The 17,129-nt window shown below is 43.7% G+C and overlaps 1 protein-coding gene and 1 long non-coding RNA gene across 6 annotated transcripts in view; both read left to right on the top strand.

Moving 5' to 3' along the window:
- LOC127000413 (serine/threonine-protein kinase BRSK2-like) overlaps nucleotides 1–11,731 on the top strand; it is a 65,675-nt gene extending 53,944 nt beyond the window's left edge. Inside the window, exons 4-11 of one of the 5 annotated variants that reach the window (XM_050864122.1) lie at nucleotides 287–502; nucleotides 1,975–2,174; nucleotides 3,704–3,922; nucleotides 4,900–5,279; nucleotides 5,886–6,052; nucleotides 7,237–7,414; nucleotides 9,505–9,713; nucleotides 10,803–11,731. In XM_050864122.1, coding sequence (XP_050720079.1) covers nucleotides 287–502; nucleotides 1,975–2,174; nucleotides 3,704–3,922; nucleotides 4,900–5,279; nucleotides 5,886–6,052; nucleotides 7,237–7,414; nucleotides 9,505–9,713; nucleotides 10,803–10,958 — 1,725 coding nt within the window. In that variant the 3' untranslated portion in view covers nucleotides 10,959–11,731. Of the gene's footprint in view, nucleotides 1–286; nucleotides 503–1,974; nucleotides 2,175–3,703; nucleotides 3,923–4,899; nucleotides 5,280–5,885; nucleotides 6,068–7,236; nucleotides 7,424–9,504; nucleotides 9,714–10,802 lie in introns of all 5 variants that reach the window. The other 4 variants (XM_050864120.1, XM_050864119.1, XM_050864123.1 and 1 more) reach the window with 4 other exon arrangements.
- A 3,504-nt stretch (nucleotides 11,732–15,235) lies between these two features.
- LOC127000415 (uncharacterized) overlaps nucleotides 15,236–17,129 on the top strand; it is a 30,842-nt gene continuing 28,948 nt past the window's right edge. Inside the window, exon 1 of the long non-coding RNA XR_007754027.1 lies at nucleotides 15,236–15,962. This is a non-coding gene — a long non-coding RNA (uncharacterized LOC127000415). The remainder of the gene's footprint in view (nucleotides 15,963–17,129) is intronic.

The raw sequence follows: 17,129 nt of genomic DNA, 5'->3' as shown, positions 1-17,129 counted from the left end.
ACCTTTATTCCTTTGTCTCTCGTCTTGCCATCACATTAGTTTCTTCCCTGCTCGCCCCGGCCTTTGTCATCCCTTCCTCCCTCCGCTTCAGCATTATTTGATCACCCGTTTTCTTCCTTTCCTTCGGCAATGTGTTGAGTTTCTGGACACGTTTTCCTCCCACTCTCCCTCCTCTCCCAAGCGCCCACCGGCATTTACAGTTCGTTCCCTTATAAGGAGGTAGAATAAAAGGCGCACTTGTCGTTCTTATCGCCTCATGGTCTTCGTGGTGGTCGTTGTGCCGCAGGGGGAGAAGTACGACGGTCGGCGGGCGGATGTGTGGTCGTGCGGCGTGATCCTGTACGCCCTGCTGGTGGGTGCGCTGCCCTTCGACGACGACAACCTCCGCCAGCTGCTGGAGAAGGTGAAGCGCGGCGTGTTCCACATCCCCCACTTCGTGCCCCCGGACTGCCAGGACCTGCTGCGGGGCATGATCGAGGTCAACCCGGAGAAGAGGTTCACGGTAAGACACACACACACACACACACACACACACACACACACACACACACACACACACACACACACACACACACACACACACACACACGTATGATGAGGAACATGCATTTCCCTCCCCCCATGAAACACGTCGCATTCAAGTACGAGCTGTGGCTAAGAAATTGGAAAACGCTAAAGTGAGAGATACGAGAACAATTAAATGTGGCAGGGAGGGGAACACGGACGCGAGGAATGTGTTGTGGACTGTTTCTCCTCGCACCCCCTTCCTCCTCCTCCTCCTCCTCCTCTTCCTTCTCCTCGGGGAAATTCTGGATCTCCATTTGAAAATGCTGATGTAATGCATAAGACCCACCCACAGTACACTTCCGTATGCTTCCTCACAGCCTACGGCCCACACATTGCCTATACATAGCAAACGTCTGGCAGCTCCCTATTGGTATTCAGGCTGCTGGGGGCGGCGAGGGTCTGGCCTGCCTTACATACAGAAGTGAAAATACCCATAGTAGACGGCGAGCACTTTTCTATTTTTATTCATATTCAAGGCAGGTTGTTGGGGAAAGTAAAGGTTCGTTGCAGAGGTGGAGGTAAAATCTTCATCATTGGCTCAACGCTCCCTCGCCAGCACTCTTTTATGGGTGGACTAGACAGTGGTGGTGCTCGCCCCGGTCTCCCCTCACCGCCCTCACGGGGAGTCCCATCAGCATCGGTCAGCAAAGAGGGAAGCCCATGCCCCCCTCCCCCTTCCCCTTCCAATCCTTCCCCTTCCCCCTCTTTCCCTCCTGCTGCTGCTCCCGGCCTGATGCGCCCATGGAGGAATGTGTGTGTTTATGTGTGTGTGTGTGTGTGTGTGTGTGTGGATTTGAGTCATGGTCGTATCGTCCTGTCTCCATATTCATGCATTTCATCTTTAAACTGGTGTGTGTGTGTGTGTGTGTGTGTGTGTGTGTGTGTGTGTGTGTGTGTGTGTGTGTTTTGCTCTACGCCGCATAAGCAGACGACGTGACTCCATTGTGTGTGTGTGTGTGTGTGTGTGTGTTTGTGTGTGTGTTTGTGCCCCCTCTGCGATCCCCCAAACACACCCTCCCCAGTATGCCCCAGTTCCCCCCATAATATTCCCTCCCCCTAAGTCCCCCTGTTCACCCTCTTATATTCCTTCCCCTGTGGCTCCCTCCTTAACCCCATAACACAACCCTCCCCCCTGCCTCCCTAACATCCCTCCCCCGTGCCCCCTTAACATCCCTCCCCGTGCCCCCTTAATATCCCTCCCCCGTGGCCCCCTAACATCCCTCCCCCGTGCCCCCCTAACATCCCTCCCCCGTGGCCCCCTAAAATCCCTTTCCCGTGCCCCCCTAACATCCCTCCCCCGTGGCCCCCTAACATCCCTCCCCTGTGCCCCCCTAACATCCCTCACCCGTGGGCCCCTAACATCCCTCCCCTGTGCCCCCCTAACATCTCTCCCCCGTGCCCCCGCAGCTGGAGGAGATCAACAAGCACCCGTGGGTCATCGCAGGGGGTAAGGGCGAGCTGGAGCTGGAGCGGCCGATGATGGAGGTGGTACAGACTCACATCATCCCCACCAAGGACAGCATCGACCCTGACGTCATACGGAACATGGCGTCGCTCGGCTGCTTCAAGGACAAGGATAAAGTGATGCTTGACCTCCTTGACCCCTGGTTAGTGTGGCGCCATGACCTGACCTCCTGACCTGCTCTGTTTCTCCTATTCCTTCTCCAGCGTGTTGGATTCTACGGTTGTCTGTTTGTTTATACGTGTTTTCAGTTTGTCTGTTTTTCTTTATAGACAAGTGATTTTTTTTTGTTATAATTGTCAATCATCAGCACGTGTTTTTTTTTTTTTAATTTTCGTCGTGCGCATTTTTATTATTGGTTGTTGTTTTGTTAGATTTTTCTTACTATTTTTTAACTTGTTTAATTCAAAGTTCATGCTTTTTTTGTTCTATTTTTTTCGCTTCCTTGTAATTTTACTTCTGTGGATCGTGTTTTATATATTTTTTTCAGTTCCATTTTGTATTCTATTTTTTTTTTAATTATTTGGGTATACGTTTTGATTTCAAACATTCTTTGTCTTTCATAACTTAACTCATTTGTTTATTACTATTATATCCTTTTATATATCTAGTACATCTATATTTATCTATCTATCTCTATCTATCTATCTATCTATCTATCTATGTATCTATCTATCTATCTGTATATCTATCTATCTATCTCTCTCTCTCTCTCTCTCTCTCTCTCTCTCTCTCTCTCTCTCTCTCTCTCTCTCTCTCTCTCTCTCTCTCTCTCTCTCTCTCTCTCTCTCTCTCTCTCTCTCTCTCTCTCTCTCTCTCTCTCTCTCTCTCTATATATATATATATATATAAATATATATATATATATATATATATATATATATATATATATATATATATAAGTTCACTTACTAATTCATTAGTTTATTTGTGGTTTCTCTTAAAGTTTCGTTTCTATTTGCTTTTTTTTTTCAGTCATTCCCATTTTTACGTTTGGAATATTTGCCACGTATATAAAGGCTTTGTTTGGGTTGATTTGAGTCACTGTTAGTCTCCATTTGGCGTGTTGGAGGTTCACAAATATGGAATTATTTTCACCACCATACGCGTTATTTGCTGCATCCACACACTGGCCTGCATGAAAGTTTGCCTCGTTTTCCTGTTCATTTACGGCGACCATCAACTTCGGACCAACGTTGTAGAGATAGCTTTTTTTGTCATAGCCTGGGTACACAAATTTGCTGACATGGCTGGGAGTAGTACAAAAAATTATGGAAAAAAGTGAGGGCTGCATGGAAGTTACCTCACCGCCACATGATGAAGGCACGCGAACAACTTTGCTGCGAGGAGTTTCCAAATAAAAAAGAGAACGTATGAAGCCGCTAATGCACTGAAAAGGGTGGGAGTGAGTGGGTGGACAGCTAAGGGAATGGCAAATGATCGACGCTTCAAGTTACGCCTCTTTACGCAGTGCACTCGCCCCCTTTATTACACGTACACACGCATAGATAGATAGATAGATAGACAGATAGATAGAAATAGACAGACGGATAAATGGATAGATAGAGGGTGAGAGAGGAAGAGAGAGAGAGAAAACATCCCCGTCATGCTAATAACTATCCTTACCCTTCTACTCGTAACCCTTCCTTGACGTGCGTGACCTTTCCCCACCAGCCACAACACGGAGAAGGTCATCTACTTCCTGCTGCTGGACCGGAAGAGACGGAAACCTGCGTGCGAGGACGAGAACGAGATCATCCACAGGTACCGCTCGGAGTCCGCGGACCCGCCCAGGAAGCGGGTGGACACGTGCTCCGTCAACGGCACCATGTCTCACTTCGAGCGGCTGGCGGAGGGCTCGCCGATCACCCCGCGGCGGAACATCGCTCACCAGTACGTAGATAAACGATTCATTGACTTATCACCCTCATTACAAAAGTCGTCGCCCACCGGTATGTAGCTTGCCATTTATTTGACGTACCTTATTTTATCTCCTTATGTTCAAGTCATCGCAAACCAGTACATAGATTTACACTTATTTGACGTATCTATCCTATCTCCGTGCATTCAAGTCATCACTCATCAGTACGTAGCATTATTTATTTTTTTTACAGTGAAGGAAGCAGCTCAAGGGCAAAAAGGTAATTGAGAAAAGAAAGCCCGCTAATCTCTGCCCCTATAAAAGAGCGTTAGAAGAGTGGCCAAAAGAGAGGTCAATATCGAGTGGAGAGATGTCTCGATAACTCTCCTCTTGAAACGCTTAAGAACCATGTATTTAACGTATCTTATCTTATCTTCTTGCATACAAGTGTTATCGCTCATCAGTAAGTAGCTTAACACTTATTATGACATATCTAATCTTATCTCCGTGCATACTAAAGTCAAGGGGTGGGTGGAGGGAGGGTGGTTAGCAAGTCCAGGAGGTAAGAAAATTAAATAAGTCTACGGTGCCATCATTCCACGTTTTACTTCCCCCCACAGGTTATCAATAGGCTTGGAGCAGGGTCGGGAGAGTAATGCACTAACGTAAACTGAGTCCCATTAAAGAGTTTGAAAACCATTACCTTCGGCCATACTAACCACACACTTTTTTATTTCATCTTCCTCTGTTTCATGTTACGCTAGGTACCCTCTTCTTTCCTTTCAGGTCTTTATACTCACCTCCTGTCGTATGCCAAGCTAACGCCTCTCTCCATCTCCTCATATCCGCCCTCTTTCCCACTCTCCCTCCTCCTCCCCCTCTCAGATACACACACAAACCTTCCTCTGTTTTATTTTATGGTGACTGCCCTCTTCTGCCCTCTCAGGTCCTCACATTTACACTGGGCTCCTCCCTTATGCCTCTCTAACGCCTCTCTCCACCTCCTCAGATCCTCACACACCCTTCCGTGCAGCCGTCGTCGCTCCGCCAACAACAACAACAGCGGCTCACACTCGCCTCTCCACTCGAACAACGTCACGCCCACTGCCTCGCCCCTCTCCTCGCCTCGCACCTCCCGCCACCACCACCACCACTCCCAGCAGCACCACCACAGCACCACCAGCAGCAGCACCAGCACCAGCGGAGTCAGCACCGTCACCAGCACCACAGCAGGGAACCAGCAGTCGGGCACGATCACCCCAGGGGATGACAGTAACCCCCCCTCCGCCCCGGGCTCCCCCTACTCCGCCCCCTACTGGAAGTCTCGCCTCAACACCATCAAAAACTCCTTCCTAGGCTCCCCGCGCTTCCACAGGAGGAAACTTCAAGGTAGTAATTACGGTTCCATTCTCGCTCATCACTTAGGAGAGGATGGTGGATGATATTGCTGCTTATTATTGATTCATTCATGTATTTATTTATTTATTTATTTATATCTGTGTACTATGTGTTTGTATGTGTGTGTGTGTGTATGTGTAAGTAAGTGTGTTTTAACTTATGGAAATTGTATGATTGATTTGCAAACTTAAAGATCAGTTTGAGTGAAAAAAAAATTACCATTCATTCTTTCTTAACTCACGAGATATAATACATCACAAAAGGAATTCAGAGTTTAAAATCGTGTCTGACTGTAATAAATGTCTTCTGATATGAAACCAGGTGAAAATTCAGGATTATAAAGTAGAAAGAAAAGTGATGATATTACAAAACTATAATAATGTTAGTTATGAGAAGAAAACCTTAGCAGCTTATTGTCAAAATGGGTGAAGTATATATTATCTGTGTTGTCATTTGTTTGGAACACTGACATACCCTCCAGGCAAAATATATGATACTCTTTCAGTGTACATATTAATCTCAAAATATTAAAACTGATGCAAGGACAATGAATAAACTCAGTAGTACAATGATAAGTATAATAACACTGTGTCTCAGTCCCAACAGACGAGGTCCATCTCACTCCAGAGTCCTCTCCGGAACTCACCAAGAAGTCATGGTTTGGTTCCCTCATGAGCACTGAAAGGGATGAGACCTACACCATTCTGGTCAAGGACAAGGCTCTGGCCACTGTCAAGGCCGACCTCATCCATGCTTTCCTCTCTGTAAGGGCCCGCAAGGTTAATTCCTCTGCTTGTTACTGTTATTCAAGTCTCAGTCATCTCGTCTTGACTTCTGCGTTCAGGTTTTGGTCTGGGAAACTTTACCTATTTATGCTTTCCTGTAGGATTTCTTAAAGGTTACTATTTATCTACTTGTTACCAATATTTAGTGTCTGTCATCTCTTTCTTAGTGTATTATTTAAGATTTTGATCACTTTTACAACCTTACCCCATAAATACTTTCCCAATTAGTAAGAATTCTAAGAGTTTATTAGATTATCCCTCTGCCTGTTAGGACTATTCCACTGGTCCCTGTCATCTCTCTTTGAGCTCTTCATTATTGCTTTTGTCACTTTGAAACCCTAATTCATCTATGGTATCTTTTCTGCAAGAGTTAAGTTTATTTTGTTTGTCTGAGGTTTTTCAAGATTATCCAATTTCACCCTTTCCCTCAAGCATTACATAACCTCTCATCAATCCTCTCTTGTTTCTATTTGTCTAATATTTGTGCTTACTTTTCTCTTTTTCCTTCATATCTTTTGCTGGGCTTATTTGATTGACAGCTTTTTAACATTTTCTGTACATTTCCTACATCCCTCCTCACTCCATATTGCTTCATCCTCACTGCCCAGCCTGTATCATAACTATCTTCCTCCTCTATCTCACATTTTTCATCTTGTCTCCCCTCCTTGTATATTAATATTGCCCCAATACATCATTCCCTCCCTTCCAATATTCTCCCAATCTGCTGACCACCCTGATTCTCTCTCCCTCCTTGATGTTTATATCCCAATTTTCTCCTCAATAAGTGTGTTGCTGATAAACTCGTCTTTTCAGTTTTCCGCAGTCATTCAGGATGTAATTGCTTCTCATTGGCCCCTCCCCCATAGTAAGAATTCTTAAAGTTTATTGGTTTATCCCTTTGCCTGTTAGGACTTTTTTGCTGGTGCCCTTCCATTTGCATCCAGCGCATTATAGAGGTCATCTGTTTTTCTATTGTCTGTCTTTCTAAAGCTGTGGAAACCATCCTTAACATGATTTTTTTTAGTATAGTAGTATTATTATGAATGGTGTCTAGATGCTTTGTGCCCCTGCCAGTACCTGACACAACATAGGACAGAGTAGGAATTTCAATTAACTCCATGATGTTTGACTTCTTGATGGTAACTGTCTCGTGGTGCTTGCAGGTGGCAGAGCTGAGCCATAGTGTCACCTCACCCATGAGCTTCCGGGTGGAGTATAAAAGAGGCAGTGCAGGGCCGGCAGTGTTCCAGAGACACGTGAGGTTCCAGGTGGACATCACACCGGTGTATTCCCCAAATGATCCCAATCCACTCTACGCTATTAACTTCATCCTGCTCTCTGGTATGATGGGTAATAAAACACTGCAAGTATTTCGTAGTTTCTGCTTCACAGCTTGAGCTTATCTGTACCAAGGTGAGACAGCACACCACCACTCAACCCAGACCGTCCCTGGCAAGGCCACACCCACTGTTATTACTTCGGAGGATGCAAAATCAATAACAGCCTCCTTTGGCCACCAAAAAAGGTTAAGTGTACAGTACTGAAGGACAATACATAAGTACTGTTTATTTAAGAAAGTTGTAATATGCAAAATTCTGTAGCTTGATCTCATAAAAATATTCAATTTTTAAGCTTGAATAACATTTTTGAGTAAAAACTGCTTGAATTGATTTATTAAGGAATGGCAAGTTTTGGAATGCATTATACTGCCATACACACGATCACATGGAAGATGCATCCATAGTTGAGTGAATGAAAACATTTAAAAATTTTAGTTTGCTCACAAGGTTTGGTTTGAGTGCGAGTACTGTGCAACATATACGTACTGTATCATTTATGTATCTCTTGGTAAAGAATAATGTAGTATTGTAGTCACACACTGAGCCACCAAACACAACTGCACAAGCATAGACTAAAGCACATTATTCTGACCTCAAAGGGTTTAACATCATCCAGCAAGACAACTTGCCCCTCCTCAGGCCAAGCATTCTCCTGGCCCCTCAACAGTCACTTATATTGCAGTGAAGTGTCCATCTTGGTAGCCGTAATGCTGCTCTAGAATAGAGTAGATAATAGACCATGTGGCAGTATATCACTTAGTACTACAAATTGTTCTTAGTATCAGTTTCCTTCGTATTATAACTTGAATGTATTGCCTACCTTCATCACCATCACCACCACCACCATAATCATCATTGCCATCATGACCTTTGCCATTATGTTAACTGTGGTCATCATCTGAAGTGGAAAGAGCAGCTCCCACTTTTTCCTACATGAATGAAAAAAAATAAAAGCAGGAAGACATTTATATTCAGCAAAGTGTGAACACAATGCTCCAGGTATTGGGGGGGCAACAAAAGACATGCAGGTCAAGTGTTCTTTTGGATGTGAGCTGAAGCCTTGCACGGAGCCACAAGAAACCAATTGTAGGAGGAGTATTTGCCTATTGAAATGGGTGATGCCACTCTTTCACACACCATTTGAGTTCTGTTGGCTGGACACTTTCCACTATGAACTCAATACTGTCTGCTGCTGTATTATGTCACATGTCTAGAAAGGTTTGAAATCAATAATGTTATAAGTTAAAAGGAAAGACCCACTTAAATCATCATATATGAACTCTGACATTTACAATCTTAAAAATCCTAAAACTAATGAAATATTTACCATGCAGAAGAAATATATTGTGCCTTGTCACATTATATAAAGCCATGGGTTATCATGGAAACTATTTAACATTAATTTTGTTGTTAGTAACTCACTTTTCCAAGTAAAACAATGGAGGGGCCACAGACTTGAGAAGCAGGGACTTTTTATCACAGGAATAAATTTGTTTGTGCAGGCAGCTATTGTGCCACATGTCATGCACCTCCCTGCTCACCATGAAAGATGGGGTGATGGTGGGGTTTGGGAGGGGAAGTGATGGGGGTGGTGATAGTGATGATGATGGTGATGATAATGATGATGATAAGACAGTAGGTGTATATCAGGTATTTTAGCATTTCTCTTCCTAAATCTGCCACAGGTATGGTAATGCTCTTAATCCCCAGCAGTTGTGGACAGATGAACTCGGCTGTGGCCTACAGTACTCACATTATGTATTACCGGCTTTATTCTCAATATTTCTTTTTAACTTTCCTCTATTTTTGTGATCAGTCACAATCACTGAATATGAACAGATTAAGTGAAAGGCTTCAGTAACTTATTTAAAGTAGATATTTGCATTTTGATACAAAACTGTTAAGCATATATTTTTAATATCAACAACTTTTAATACCAAAGAATTTTACATTAAATATTTATGCATGTGTGAGGATTACCTCTGCTTTAACAATTTTTTCTTAGAGTTTTTTGCGCAAAGATTTAGTTGCAGTAGCCGGTGCATGCCGCAGGGTGGTGGTGGTGCTCCCCTAACCCTCACCCACTACCAGGTAACATCCGGCGGTTTCGACGCATCTGCGAACACATTCAGGCACAAGTGTGTAGCCGGCGGCCCCCAGCCTCCCCCAGGGTGGGCCGAAAGTTCACCACGGAGTTGTCCGAGTCTTCTTCCTGTGGCTCCGACACCTCTGAGCGGCTCTCTCCGTTCCCCCAGGGCAAACAGGTGAGCCAACCGCTCACCTCCACCCTCCCCCTTATGGTGCGTCTTGGTGCTTTTTATTCAGACAGCAGGTCAATAGTCGTCCTGTGAATATCATATACTTACTCTGAGAAGTTGAGCTTCCTTCATTAATCAGTTTTGTATCTGTATAATATATCAGCTTTGTCGTTGTCAAGTCTAGTTTTACTAGAGCTTCTATTTTTTCAGAGTTTCTTAAGACTGATCTCTACCCACATTACTCTTGTATCTTGTATTATTTGTCAATTCCTCTCAGTGGCTTTCATCACCCTTTTCTTGAAGAGCATAATTTTGTATTTATTACTAGTACTTTGTTGTCAGCTTGATATACCAAAGGTAACACATGAAAGTATTTTATGAACGCTTACTTAATTGTGGTACTCATTTGGTGATGTTGGGTTTTGCACCCTTGGAGGCAGGACACTAGCCCTGACTAACACCCAGCACCTGCACACTGCTGGGTGAACAGAGGCAAAATTGTGAGGAGACTGCCCATGGGCCTCCACTCTGCCCAGGATTCAAACCTGAGCTCACTCAGTTGTGAGACGAGTGTGCTAACCACTACACTACGGAGCAGTCAATATGTTTATTTAGCTTTCTTCTCTTACAACTTATGTGGAGCTCCTTCCCCACTCAGCAAACCCTATTTCACTAAACAGCAGATTGATATCTGCATCTGCAATAGAGCTTTCTGTTAGGGACTTTCTCTCCATTCAGTTTCACATCCTTGCCTTTCATTCTTGCATTAACCTTTCTTATGCACCTATCCATACCTATGGAGCTTTATGTTTCAAGTTATGATAACATCACAAACTTGTCTTTCCCTCTCACAATTACTAAAGTGCCTGCTCCAATTTGCTCTACAAGCTCTACAAGCATAGCAACATAACTTGTGCTCCTAATACCAGTTCTTTCAATTCCTTTCTTCCACTTAACTTTTTCAATATTTTTTCCATTCTTGCTAAACCTCTCATTCATTTTTCCAGTAAGGACGAATTTCACTCACTCTTTTTTAATCCCCTTTGATCTACACATAAATGTTGTAAGAACACATGATTACATTCCACATCATTCCTCTGAAAATATCATCAAATGAGACTTACGTTGCAGGCGGAGAGTGACGTAGAAAGCGATGTGTCCCAGTCTGATGGGAAGAATCTAAGTGGCCGGGGTGGTACAGACTCTCCACAGCCCAACGTGTCTAATGGACGCAGTACTTCAGACCCCGAGACGCAACAGCTGGGCTCGTCTGACCTGGCCACGTAGTCCAGGGCAGTGCGGGCCCACTCTGGTGAAGATGCCAGCACCAGCGCCCAACTGCCTCCACCTTCCTGCCAGGCGGCCCCTGTGATCAGGCCCACGTGTTCCGTCGAGAAGAACATTTGCTCATCAGGACAGAATATCATTTAGGGATGCATAATGCCATGGCAAACGGCTGAAGTTTGGTTGCCAACGTGATTCGATAAACTTGTCCATATATTTACGTATGGTAAGCCAACTAACTTTGAAGTTATTTGTTATTACCCCTAAGGACGAATGAAATAGGTAGTGCTTGCTGGTATGATCAGTGTTGTGTTTTGTCTGGGAAAGGTTTCTTCTGAAAAATGCAAGAGGTACTCTTAGCTTAAAGTTTCTTGTTGATAGGCTTCCTGACATCTAACTACTGGTGGAGCAAGGTACTGTGACTTCTTGCTTGAGACTATATTATTAAACTCGTTTTATACCGTAATTAGGAAAGCATTTTATAGGTCTAGTGACAAAGGTGAAACCTACTCTTTCTCTCATTTCTTGTGCAAGACAGAAACAGGCCAAAAACTGATAACACTTCAACAAGTGACAGTGGAACCTCGCCAGGTGATATCGTCCTCAGAGTGCTGGCCGGGAGTGTGAGTCTGCTCGCTGAGCTGCAAGCATCAAACCTATTTTTTCTCAGGCAGAACTGTATGAGGCAGCGTATGTGCATGTGGGGCAGAAAACTGACAACTGGTCAAAAAGTTTCCCTAGCGAATCTCAGCAATACTATAACATAAAACTATTATCATATATATATATATATATATATATATATATATATATATATATATATATATATATATATATATATATATATATATATATATATATATATATATATATATATATATATATATATATATATATATATATATATATATATATATATATATATATATATATATATATATATATATATATATATATATATATATATATATATATATATATATATATATATATATATATATATATATATATATATATATATATATATATATATATATATATATATATATATATATATATATATACATATACACACACACACACACACAACAGAGTGTAACAAAAAATAAATTGTAAAAGATAGAAAAGTGTGACTGAAAATGCTTGAAATTTCATTTAAGTATGTTAATATACCAGTATATATATTTTGTTTGAGGAAGCTGAACCACCACTGATGTACTTTTCTTCTTTTGTGACTCCAGGATTCACCTCTGAGTGAGGCCACTGAAAGGTTATGTTCACTCACCAGTGTTGTACATGAACAATTATGCTACCAGCTGATATATTCCAGAGACTCACAGGGAATTTGGGGAAAAAATTGGATGGGTTTTTAAAACAATACAAAATTTGGAAGTACATTTGAAGTGATGCTTTATATATATATATATATATATATATATATATATATATATATATATATATATATATATATATATATATATATATATATATATATATATATATATATATATATATATATATATATATATATATATATATATATATATATATATATATATATGGGACCTAAAGATTAGAGGTATTTCCAATAACTCTGAATTCAGAGATTCCATAACCTAACAGAGTCAATAAGCTTATTAAGAAGCCATCAAGTGCACATAAATATTATATTTTATCAGGGGTTGTTTATAAAAGCACTTAGTTTCCCAACTCATTAAGCTTGCACCACAAGCTTACTGTATGTGGTGGCTGGTCAGAATCGATGAAAGTACAAAATACATTTATAGAAAATTTAGAAGTGACTACATCAAGCTTTGAATAAGTAGTTATGTCAGTATGAAATGATGAAAATGCACATAGAGGTCAGTGTTTCAATGTAATATTATCTAAAGACTGAAGGATATTGTACTGCTGCAAGGGAAGCTGGGTTACCCTGTTAGGGGGTAGGCCTGTCAAGAGGTGAACGATAACTGAGCAGCAAGTCATCAGGAGTGGTGCTGGTTGAGGGGGCAAGCCACCTGTTATGGAGGGGTGATGTCATGGGCAGTTGCCGGCCGCCACTTACTGATACACACACACACACACACACACACACACACATTCATTCCTTCATCATGCACCTCATTGACTATTGTTTACATTTGCAAGTCAGGTTCGATGTAACTTGTATTTCCTTCAGCTTTTAAGCCAAATCCAATCCCATTTTGACCAAATCCAATTGTAACCTGAGTTGTTTGATCCTGTGAAAACTAGAAGATTCTATTAGGCATGGTGTAAAGAGGAGTTTATCATAGCTTTGAACATTATTAGAAACAACATATAATCACTGAATTCATTATTCTCGGTAGTGCAGCCCCATTTTATACAGCCTGTTTTGTACAAGTTTTCTTCTAGCTACGGACTCCTCTTCTCAGCTGCCTTTGTACCAAAGGAGCTGCGTAGAATACATCCTGCGTGTGTTGGGAAATGAGCTATGGGTCAGCCAGATCTTGTGTCACACGTTTTGATCACCACGGTGGGCGGAGTCATCGGTGAGTGTGACAAGAGTGTCCAGCTGACTCGTGTTATATATATTTTTCCCTGATGACACCCACCATTTACAAAGTTTGGCGAGTCTCATGAGCCAGCGAAGAGGCTCTCCGTGTGTCCCTCACCCGCCTGCTGCAGGTCAGAGAGTACAAGGGTGCCAGGCAGCCTTGTGATCCTTACAGCAGGGGCTGCTCGTGCATGGTGGCAAAGACAGCGATAAATTACGACCACTTAGGTTATCATGCATTCTCCATTGTCATTTTCATTTGTTTTATCAGTGTACACACATCACCCCAAGCATTAGCTTTATTGAAAGCTTGCTAGCTCTAAGTGCTGCCCTTGCCACCTGTACATTCAGGACTCATTAGTGCAGGCGAGGGGGAGGGCATGAGGGTCGTCAGGTTATAGCGTCCAGTTAGGCCTATGCTCTCAAGGTTTTGTCCCACGGTGAGTGTAAGTTTTGTAAATATTACTTTGTAAGAAATATGCTTGTTAAGTCTGTATTATACTCATATAAAGACCAGTATCTAGGCCATACCAATTTTGTCTTTTCCCCACATGTGCTGTCGTGGTAAAGTGATTAACATGTTTATGTATGAATTTGTGAACTTGGGTTCAGTCATGACCTAGGCAGCTGGTGCTCAGCTCACCCCACTGTGCATCCTCCCTTCTGAGTTGATCAATAATTGGGTGTCTGGGGAAATTTTGGGAAGGTTAACTGTGGTAATCCGGATGCCACACTGGTTCTGTGTTCTGGGATAATGGATTCTTACCCACCACAGGCTCAAGGGTAGAGGTGACAGAGATGAGCATTGACACAATAATAATTAAGACTCGGCTATAGTTTATGCCCCAATTTTAACTTTCCTATGTACCCTTATGGAACCACAATGATGGATTTGTTTTATAATGTGTCAATTTATAATCAAGCTTGTCAGTGTCTAACATAAAAGTGGAGCTGCACCTTCATGCAAAAAATCTTGACTCTAAAGAGTACACACAAAAAAAAGGGAGTCTGACTATGAAGCTTTTGTGCTCACCATCATCAACACTTTATTCCTTGCCCAAGTAGGTGCAGAGTTAGCTATGTCCCAGGAGATGAGAGATAACATGCAAGCTGCCTCACAGATTGTCATGTGAGCAAATAAGAGAAATTGAACCCTTTTGTTTGTTCCGGACAGGCACTGCCAACTGCTCCCAGTTACATAAGAATTAACTTCAAATTAAACTCTCCTGTCACAGCTGCAAGTTTGATTGGGCCTGCTTAATCATAAAAAGTATACGGTTGTGTATATTCTATTGTAAGAACAAAATGACTATCAAAATCTAATGTTAGGAGAAATTGAAAAGAATGAAATGAAAGTACTAATTAGTCAACTACTGATGGTGGCACACCTGGAAGGCACCTCAGTCTTCACTGTAAGGGATGTGCTGAAAACTTGTAATATCTCACTAAAGAAGATTCTGAAGGTCATTATTGAAGGTAAGAGTACTACAGTACAGAGCAAGTAATGGGGTAAACAGTATAAGGATGGAAAACCTGGGATGGATCATGGATGTCCAGTGTCAAAATAAGCTAATTCATCTCCTGTCAGAGGTTCTGTGCACCACATACATTGTCACACTGGGGAAGGAACCAGTCACTGCAGTCAGTATTAACTCACCCCACTGCAATGGCTGTTGCTGCTGTGGCCTGGCAGGGATTATCCCGTCCCACAGTAATGTTTAAGATATCTCAGCATATTTCCAACATCATGATACTTCTATATCCAAAGACAAAGAAATTATACACATTTATTATAAATGCATTTTGTTAGGTTGTTAAAATTTAGAGTAATATATGCAGTGTCAGTCTGAGATCTCAATCTTTTAGCATCAAACATAACTTAGGTCCCTCAACTAACTATTACATCATTATTAATTATGAAGTGCCGCAGCCTGGCAGTGACTCTGTCCATAGAGGTCACCTACCTTCCACCCATAAGGCTGCCAGGAATGAGTTTTCATTTTACATTATATCATTGCGGAGATAATAATAGCACTCTCAAACAAGCAGTTGTCATGCTCTGGACGGTGGATTAATAGTAGTAAAAGTCTTAATGGCAAAGGAAAGGCTGGTTACTGCATGCTTAGCCTAACACCTCTTGGGCATTGGATATCCTTCCTCTGCTCAAACCATTTGGTAGTTTATGAACGCATCGCATTTTGGCAGCGGGGAAAGGATGGGAGAGGGGACTTATATATATTAAGGTTAGATTTAGTTTGGTAAGATTTATAAAGTATTTTATTACGGTAACCGCGTGTGGAGCGCTTCGCGCTGCGCCTGTGTTGTCGGGGGCAGTATGTCAATGTGTGCCTGTGTGGTTGTCCGCAAAGCAGTGTGGAGGTGTCACCGAAGAGGCCCCAAAGAGTTATTTAAGTGCCTTGCAGCTCCAGGACACGCGTTGAGGGCCAGCGGGGGACACATGCAAGGCAGCTGTAAGTTCAACATTCGGTAGAACCTTGAAGTAAACAGCGAACTTGCGTGATAGTAAATATTGGTTGTGTTGACGTGCCCATGTCTCGTTTCCTCCCCTGTGTCATCTGCCAGCCTTCAAACCCCTTGGAGAGCCTTAGGAAAGAGTGTAGTCCAAAACAGGCGTTGAAATAGTTATGAAATGTGTCAACCTGCGCGGGCATGAGCGGTGAAGCAGCTGAAGACGTCCCGTGAACCGCCGGCCGTGGCAGCCTGACCCTCTTGGCTGTGTTGACACCGCCGCCCCGCCCCGTTTGTTGATGTCTCCTGCCCCACCATGACTTGACACCCCCGCCCCGCCCCGTTTGTTGATGTCTCCTGCCCCACCATGACTTGACACCCCCGCCCCGCCCCGTTTGTTGATGTCTCCTGCCCCACCATGACTTGACACCCCCGCCCCGCCCCGTTTGTTGATGTGTCCTGCCCCACCATGACTTGACACCCCGCCCGCCCGTTTGTTGATGTCCCCTGCCCCACCCTGACGTGAAACCCCCCCCCCCCCCCGGTTGTTGATGTGTCCTGCCCCACCATGACTTGACACCCCCGCCCCGCCCCGTTTGTTGATGTCTCCTGGCCCCCCAAGACTTGAGACCCCCGCCCCACTGTTTGTTGATGTCTCCTGCCCCACCATGACTTGACACCCCTGCCCTGCCCTGTTTGTTGATGTCTCCTGCCCCACCATGACTTGATACCCCCGCCCCGCCCCGTTTTTTGATGTCTCCCCCCACCCCATGACCTGCCACCGCCGCCCCGCCCCGTTTGTGGATGACTCCTGCCCCCCCATGACTCGCCACCCCCGCCCCGCCCCGTTCGTTGATGTCTCCTGCCCCGCCATGACTTGACACCCCCGCCCGCCCCGTTTGTTGATGTCTCCTGCCCCACCATGACTTGACACCCCCGCCCCGCCCCGTTTGTTGATGTCTCCTGCCCCGCCCTGACTTGACACCCCGCCCGCCCTGTTTGTTGATGTCTCCTGCCCCACCATGACTTGACACCCTGCCCCGCCCTGTTTGTTGATGTCTCCGCCCCCCCCATGACTTGACACCCCCGCCCCGCCCCGTTTGTTGATGTCTCCTGCCCCCCCATGACTTGACACCCCCGCCCCGCCCCGTTTGTTGATGTGTCCTGCC

The sequence above is a fragment of the Eriocheir sinensis genome, chromosome 18 (assembly GCF_024679095.1).
Source record: "Eriocheir sinensis breed Jianghai 21 chromosome 18, ASM2467909v1, whole genome shotgun sequence".
Taxonomy (NCBI): Eukaryota; Metazoa; Arthropoda; class Malacostraca; order Decapoda; family Varunidae; genus Eriocheir; species Eriocheir sinensis.
This window is presented reverse-complemented; position numbering and strand designations above follow the sequence as displayed.